This window comes from Trypanosoma equiperdum (genome assembly GCF_001457755.1).
Source record: "Trypanosoma equiperdum strain OVI genome assembly, contig: ctg_1035, whole genome shotgun sequence".
Classification (NCBI taxonomy): domain Eukaryota; phylum Euglenozoa; class Kinetoplastea; order Trypanosomatida; family Trypanosomatidae; genus Trypanosoma; species Trypanosoma equiperdum.
Window position 1 is genome coordinate 5,188 of NW_027122989.1, and position 8,103 is coordinate 13,290.

The window sequence follows — 8,103 nt, forward strand, 5'->3', positions numbered from 1 at the left end:
CCAGAAAGAAAGAATTTGGTATGTACACTCGAGTAGTTCTCACCCTCATAGCCAATCTATCACCCCTTTGTGTATGATGATGCCCATTTTCGTATTTGTGTTTGAGGATACACATATTCAATCTCTCTGTTTCAGCTTTTTTATTAATATTACACGTCTTTTTCTCCATCACTCTCGTACTCCCATTGCACCATTGTCATTAGGTTCAAGTGCTTTAATTTTGTACGTCTATTTGGTCTCTAAAACTTGTCTTGTTATAATATTAGTATATACTAACAACACACTCTTATCATCATTGTGTTTTCATTATAACTCTAACTAACCTTCATAAACTAAACGGAACAAACATTATTAGTGAAATCAAATATCGCATATTTTTCATACCCTATCACACTACTACTTTACACTCATAGGTCACTTTTATAATTTAATTTCACATTTTATATTCTTTATAAATTTTTTAAAAAGTAGCAATTATCCTTAAATTCTTATAATGGTAAGAAAATCACAAAAGAAATTACCGTCAGAGCACATTTTTGGTTACAAAATACTTGAAGAGCGGCAATCCGGCTTGGAAAGCTTTCCAGTTCCATCAACAAAATCAATCCATTCGCATACTGCTTTCTGACCCTGTTTTATATATTTGTTTTTTCGCTTCACAGGCTTGCTGGATTTGGGGTTTACTGCAATATACCCGGCGCTTGGCCCTGAAGTTCCATATTTTCCTTGTTTTGTCAGCTCTTCTCCATCTACTTTGCAGTGGTCTCCTGTATTCTCTGTTGTGCTATCCCATTTGCAATCTTCCTTGCACTCCTCCTTTTGTTTTATTATTTCACACTGCTTTTTCTGCTTTTCTTTCTCGTCTTTCTGTTTATCTGTCTCTGTTGGAGATGCTTGCACTATTGTGGTGTGTTGACCGGTCGTGCTCTTGGCTGCTACAGCTAAAGTGTAAGCTGTTTGCTTGAGTTTTGCTATGGTCGCTGCTATGGCGGCCGCTGCGGCTCCATCTTGCTCCGCCTGAGGTAGCTGGCCTGCCAACGTCATTATTTTCGCTATCCACGGCATTGCGTAGATTGCCGTCGCCGTCCCATGTCCGTTTGTGTATTTGACGCAAATGCCGTTCCCTGAGTTGCCGTCACAGTTGGTCTGTAGGAAAGACCAAAGGTAAGCGTTGGTGCCGTCGGTGTGCAACTGTCTTTTTATTCTGTTCATTATTTCTTCCAGCTTTGAAGCCGGGAATTTTGCTGGCCCTGGTTGATTGCAGTGGTTTTGTATTTCATTCCAGGCACTCTGGTGGTCTGTTTTGATGGTCGACCAGGTTTGGCTGTAGGTTTGTCTGCTCACGCAGGCCCCTTCAATGCCACTGCTCCCTTTAGCACATAGACAAAGGATGCTTGCTACTACTGTCGATGTTGGGTGGAATTCCCCTTCCCCTTCGCATGCGTCCTGAATGTTGGCGATACTGCCTGCTTTGAATAGTTTTTCTGCGTTGAGCGCCGAATCGCTGCCGACTGCCGCGTCGTATACCGCTGCTTTGAGAGTTTCTTGCGCTGTATCCACTGCTGAGAATTTTGTTGGCGGGAAATCCGTGGCAAGCTTGTCCTGTAATGCTTGCGCTTCCTCTGCAAGGGGTAAAAGCGCTGTTCGAAGCCATGCTTTCTGCTCCATTGTTATACCGTCAGCTCCTGCTAGTTTTAGAGTCGCGTCTTTTTGCTCTTGCGAATCTGATTCTTTTGCTGCCGTTATCCAGCTGCTCCACCTCGCTTTCCACACATTGTCATCTTTGTGTGCGTCTGGCACTGTTTTCCTGTATTCTTTACCGTCTTTGAGCAGCTTCCGCCATTCCGGTGGCGCCACAGTTAGGGTTAGCCGTTGCAGAGCATTTGGTTCCGTCGTGACTGTGTTATCCGGCTTGGTTATCGCTGGTTTGCTTTTGGTTAACTGGATGATTCTGCATAAAGCGTCAAATTCCGCATTGTTCGCACCTTGCGTTATTGCGAAGTCACCTTGATTGCTGACCAGCAGCGCTGACAGCGAAATGACAAAGTTTAATGTTAGCGAGCTGCTTCCAGACAATGGAGATGTCATGACGGTCATCAGTGCTAGAATTGTGGATCTTGCCTTGTGGTTTCTAAAAAGTCGTAGAAAACACCAGGATGGTTATCTACGAACGTTGCGTTTGAATAGGTTTTAGTGTTTGTGCGATACTTCGATAGTTAGCGTTACTGCTTTGAACGGGAAACTGGTGTTGTCTGGCTTTTTGGTTTTTTCCGTGAAAAAAGACGTGTGTCCGCTGTTTTTACTTCTGCTTATGCATTAGAGCATAATTCCGCCGATGGTGCCTTGTATTTTCCCATGTTTGTGTCTTCTTCTATAGTCTGTGCTACAATCTCGTTGGGGTTTCTCCAGTAAAACGAAACATTCTTTTTTCTTTTCTCTTCTATATCTTTCTAGCGGTGTCGCCATTGAAAATCCCATATTTTTCTCTTGCTACTTTCGAAAATCCCACTCCCTTTGTTAATCAGCAGTCTGCCCACATCATGTGCCTATAGACAAGTTCAGTGACTAGTTGAGTTGTTTTTCCTACACGCATTGCAGTAGAGATGAGCGCTTCACCTATTAGCGGCACTGTAGATCTACATATTTTTTCCAACTTCCTATGTAGCTGCAGGAGTTTTCATGATCGTCAAATACACTTCTTACCTTGATTCGCGTTTTTTGTTTACTGCACCGGTGTTTTCACTTCTTGGGGTGTCTCTAAAGAAGTTTTTAAAACTATCCTTATCTGTTTGGTGTTTTCCAAACGCAGCATACCTGCTTCTGTCAGTTTTTTGTCATTTTTTTAAAGGTTGGCCGGAAAGAAAACTGTAAATTGTATAAAATACTTAGGAGAAATAGATGTTATTTACTGGATTTTGGAATATAGGCTATATAAACTTGTATTATCCTATGTTATATGCCTTCTAGTCAAGTGATCCTGACATTTAAGCTCACTTTTCTAACATATGTGTACCTTTGTCCACAACTAGCAAAACACTCGCTTCTTTCTAATACAATTTCCAACTCTAATGCGTGCTTGGGCCACTAAAGCTCATTATTCCTGCGCTTTCTTTAAATGAAATAACATTTTTGATTTTTATTTACTGTTTTAGTGTCGTTTCTATGTTTCTGCTAGCATTCCTAAGGTTGGCAGGGGTTCGGCAATTTCTGTAACCTTTGAAGAAATCATCAACTTCCTATTTTACCGCTTTTTTCCTTTTTGTTACTTCTTTTTAGACACGCACTTTAGACAAATAGCACGTTCTTTTCCCAACTGAATCCTCTCTGTTGTATAACTTTATACCCATGAAAATGCTTCAAGTGGAAATAATATAATATTCAAAAACTTCACGAGAGCGTATTGTCAATAATGTTCTTAGATGCCTTGGACATGCGCGGCCTCTTTGTGTTAGCTGTTGCGACAACACGTGGCTTCCTTATTTTATCTCTTACTTTTTCTAGATACAAAATATAAAAAAATGTAAATTATGTCTCGAAATGTTTGTGTTATTCACATATTCAACCTTTGAAAAATTCAGTTTCGCCATAGAAGCTCATGGTCACCATGACATAAGTTTTGCTTTTAGAAAAGGTTTCAGTTTTAATTCCAATTTATTTGTCTCTCTCTCTCTCTATATATATATATCTTTTTTGTCTCCCGTCTATGTATTGAATTTAATACATGAAAAAATTAAAAGTACTGTATGCTTCAGTAGGACTAAGGAATTTAAAATTTATTATTTGCATTGGGTGTTGCCTGCTGGTAACCACAATATCTTACTATTTCTCACACTAAAAAATTAACGCTGTCTCTTTGCACGAACCTGAGTCCTTAACTATCTCTCGTTTAGATCCTGGCAATTTTACACAAATTGGTCTGTAGTTTCAGTCAGCAGGGGTCTCGTTTCCAGTCTATGTTTTGGCTGATTGCTTTTGAGTTTGTCTGATAACTTCGAAGCCGTGATAACTCTTATTTGAATTTATGCTCTTTGAACTCGGTTAATATTGTGTCTCCATGTATGTAATGTTTGGAAGAACTTCTCTCCTAATTCTCTCTTCTTTATAAAGTTCCTTTACGTGTCACACAGGCGCTACGTAAAGAAGGTTGAGCATTAATATTCTTTTGTTCTATTCACAGCAACACATTGTAAATCCTAGTTTTAAAAACCATCATCCAGATAATATCATGCTATTTCACGCAAATATTTGTCAATGTTATTATATATAGTAAGAAAAATACTTCGATGCTGCCTCATACTTACCCAATTCCTTCTTCCTGGCTCTTCTCAATATATTTTTGTTTCTTTACAGCTCGAAATTAGGAAATACCATCACATTAAATGCTACAGTTGTCACAACAACCATGTGTGCAGTAACATCCATACACTTTCAAGTGAAATATGGAGTGAAATCTCCTTCCAATATATTGTCTTGCTCTTTTCTGCTTTTTTACACATCAAGTTGTTTCATTCTCTATTTGCTTTCCTTTTTCTCCACTGTCTGCCACTATCAGTGGGAAAGAGTAGACTCCACTTGGCTTATACACTGGATTCATACTCTCCCTTATTGTTCCCTTCATCACCCTACACGGGTATGACCATGCCATTCATTATTTTTGTCTAAGAAACTGCAAATATTTTATATCAATCTCTTTTTGTATTTCTGCGTTTCCTTTAATGATAATAACCTACATTCTTTCTTATACGCTACGTTTCTCCCACAAAAACTGGTATTACTTAAATATTTTTTCATTTTTGTAGGCCCATTTATCTCAGAACTGTTGTTATAATATTAGTATATACACACTCACAACACTCTTTCCTATTATTATCATCATTATCATTACTGCTCTTATTTATAGTTATTATCATTATTACTATCATAACCCTAACTAATATCCGTAAAATAAAACAGAATAATCAAATTCGAATAGCACCAACTTTCACATCCTATAACTTTAAATCCTTTTGCCACTATCATATGCATTTTACTTAAAATTATAATTTAAAGATTTAAATAATGTCACCAATGTGAAAAAATTTGACGAAAGTGTTAAAATATATTTAATTTCGGAAAATATGGAATTTTTAAATACTTCTCAATGTAGAAAATTTTATAAATTTCATAAAGTTGAGCAAAACATCCTTAAAATTCAATCAAACTCAAAAGGGAAACAACAGTAAAGACAATTTTCTCAATCACAATAAAACTGGAGTCCTTGCATTCTTTTCCATCTTATTTGTAATCAGTAGCTTTTTCGCAGTCTTTTTCTCTTTTTCTGCACATTTATCTGTTGTTGTTTCAGCTCTTTCTCCCGTATTTGGCTGCTCTTTAACTTTAGTTTCATCTACTTCACACTCCTCTTTGTTTTCGCTATTCCCTCCTGTCCATTTGCAGTTAGCCTCTGTACAGGTAGTTTTGTAGTCTTTGTGTTTCTCACATTCTTTCTTCTTTGTTTCTGAATTTCTGCCGCTGTCAGGTTGCCGAGCTGCTGCAGTTTGCGTTAAGTGTGTTGCTGGGGTTGCGTGCAAGGCTTGCAAATAACTGCCGTATGCTGCTGAAGCTATGGAAGCGATTTGAGTTGAGATCTCGCGGTTTATTGCGTTATTGTGGTTTAGCTCTGATAGTAATTCTGCCGCACGCTCTAGGTTAACTAACCACGGGATCATGAGCTTCTTGCCTTGTACACGCGCCTTGTAAGTTACACAGTTGGGTGAGGCGTTGCCGCTGCAGCTTCCGCTGTTTCTGTAAGCCCCGAACACTGCCCGCTTGCCGTCGGCTGTCTCTGTTGTTTTGCCGAGCAGACTTCTGAAATTAAGTATTGCTGCCTGTATGGCTGCCGGTGTTGGTTTGCTCCCTGATTCGTGGCAGTACTTTACTGTGCCTGTGAATGCGCTTGTTGGAGTCTGTGAGCCCGTGTGCGTTATTGTTTCCGATGCGGCGAACCCTGCGCAGGCTTTGATCCCGTTGCTGTCCGCTGCACCGCACAAACAAACGAAGTCGCTGGCTAGCGAAATACCTGCTTCCTGGTCGGCTGAGCCGTCGTGGCCGCACGCCTTCTGGCCGTTCCCGGCAGTTGAGCCGAATGTTTTTGGCCCTGTGGCGTGTGGCTTCCTTGTCGCCATAGAGTACGAGCTGCATCGCTTCCTTTATGTCCTCTGAAGATGGGGTACTCTTAAGGGCCTTCTTCAAGGAAGCTACTTTGTGGAGCGTTGCATTTACTACTTGCCTCGCTGCTATCCGCCGCTGTTCGCCTTCGATCCGGTGTATTATAGTGTCGAGCGAACCTTTGTTCCCGGCTTTAATGTTTTCTTGAAGTTCCGCCCAGGTTGCCTTGTTTTCCGTCCACTCTTCGCTTTCGCCTTTCGGGCTGTCGGTTCTTTTGAAGTTTTGGTTAAAAAAGTCGTCTGCTGCCAATGACAGGTTGAGTGCTGTGAGAAACTTAATGTCTGTTTGTATAGACGGCGGTGTTGTGACGCCACCAATGGTGAGGCCTTTGTTTGCTAGTTCTAGAATTGAGCATAGGGCGTTGAATTCTGCGGCTTGAGCGTTTGGTTCCGCATTGCTCTTTTGTAGGCGCCCGTGGCTCCACAGTACAAGCAGCACCACTGCTGTCAGTCTCTTCATATCATTTCATATCATTTTTCATTTACAGCGCTTTCTATAAAGTTTTGAGTGGTTAGTACCGCTTCAACATAATAGCAAACATCTGATGATGAGGATTTTCCCTCTGCTACCACCTGTATTAGCCAAGATTTTATTATTATGGAATTCGCTGTTGTGTGAGGTTTTTATCATCACAATTTCATCGCATTAAATAACTCTCCTACCCATTAAATGAATAACTACAAAATATTTTCATACACATAATCCCATTTACCAACATATATTGCATATGCTTGAATTTCCCACAGATATTTCCATTTAAATTACTTTCCTTCCACTTTTTAACCAAGTAATGTTATTCACAATCAGTCTTGCTTTCTCCTCCCACGCAATTTTTTGATCTCGAAAATGAATAAATGGGGCTTCTCCAATCACCCCACTACTGGAAATAGTAAAACATTTCTCCTCATAATCCAATCCAATCGTTCCTCTTCTCAAAACAAATCTCCGTCCAACAGCGTCTTCCTGAATGGCACTCCATATTAGCAACGGTTTGTAAATACTTAGATTCGGCCACCACCCGTTGCTCATTTTAAGCATTTCATTAAACGCTTTCTAAAACTTTTTGAATTTCCACACTAGCTATTATACCACAGCTGCTCAAGTAAGGTTTTCCGCTAGAAGGTGATTTCAGTAAATGAGGTAATTTTTTATCCTCCTCTTTCCTGTAACCCACATTAAAAAATACAGTAACACCTCTGTAGTGCTCCTTTTGACTTTGTTCCTTCCTAACCTTATCTTCCTTCTCAACACTATTTTTTATAAAATATTCCACAGAATTCAAATACTTATCACGATCACTAACAATAACATCAGACATGTCAACAGTGATTACAATATCATCATCACTTGCATTATTATTTTCTAAAAATTCCATAACCAATAAAAGACCGTTAGAATGACTATACAAACTTCCCATCGCAATTGTAATAATTTTAACATGGTTTAGTTTGGCACTTACTATCATCATACACCATTTTTGAGTTGTATGAGTTTCAAAGGCAGCCACAAACACATTTGACTTCTTAGAATCATTATGTGTTATACATGCTGTTGTATCCTTCTGAATAGATATTTAACTTAAAGACACGAAACGTAATAGCAAAAGTAAAGCCTATAAGATACCAAGTTTCGTTAGCTACTCTATATTTGAATTGGAGGAATTATTGAAAAACTTGTAGGGCTTAAAGGAAAGAAGTCGGTTGCGATACAAAGTTGTTTTGTTAAAAACAGTTTTTACACATATAGGTAGTGACTTGATATATTTATTATGTGTGTGCTGATGTGTGTATATATATTTAGTGTGTACAGCTTACAATTGATTACTCATCGATAGATTTTAAGAAGTTGGCTTCATACACACACAGCGCCACACAGTATGTGAGTACCGTTGTTCCT

General features: G+C 39.2%; 2 protein-coding genes across 2 annotated transcripts; both read right to left on the reverse strand.

The window, feature by feature from the left end:
- Positions 1-540: 540 nt before the first annotated feature.
- Positions 541-2,097, reverse strand: TEOVI_000881700 (Trypanosomal VSG domain containing protein, putative; the record flags this gene model as incomplete). Its single annotated transcript, XM_067219984.1, has 1 exon — positions 541-2,097. The coding sequence occupies one exon, from the start codon at positions 2,095-2,097 to the stop codon at positions 541-543; it is 1,557 nt and encodes a 518-aa protein (XP_067076085.1).
- A 3,756-nt stretch (positions 2,098-5,853) lies between these two features.
- TEOVI_000881800 (Trypanosomal VSG domain containing protein, putative) lies at positions 5,854-6,666 on the reverse strand (the record flags this gene model as incomplete). The annotated part of the gene is made up of 1 exon (XM_067219985.1): positions 5,854-6,666. The coding sequence occupies one exon, from the start codon at positions 6,664-6,666 to the stop codon at positions 5,854-5,856; it is 813 nt and encodes a 270-aa protein (XP_067076086.1).
- Between the last annotated feature and the right edge of the window lie 1,437 nt (positions 6,667-8,103).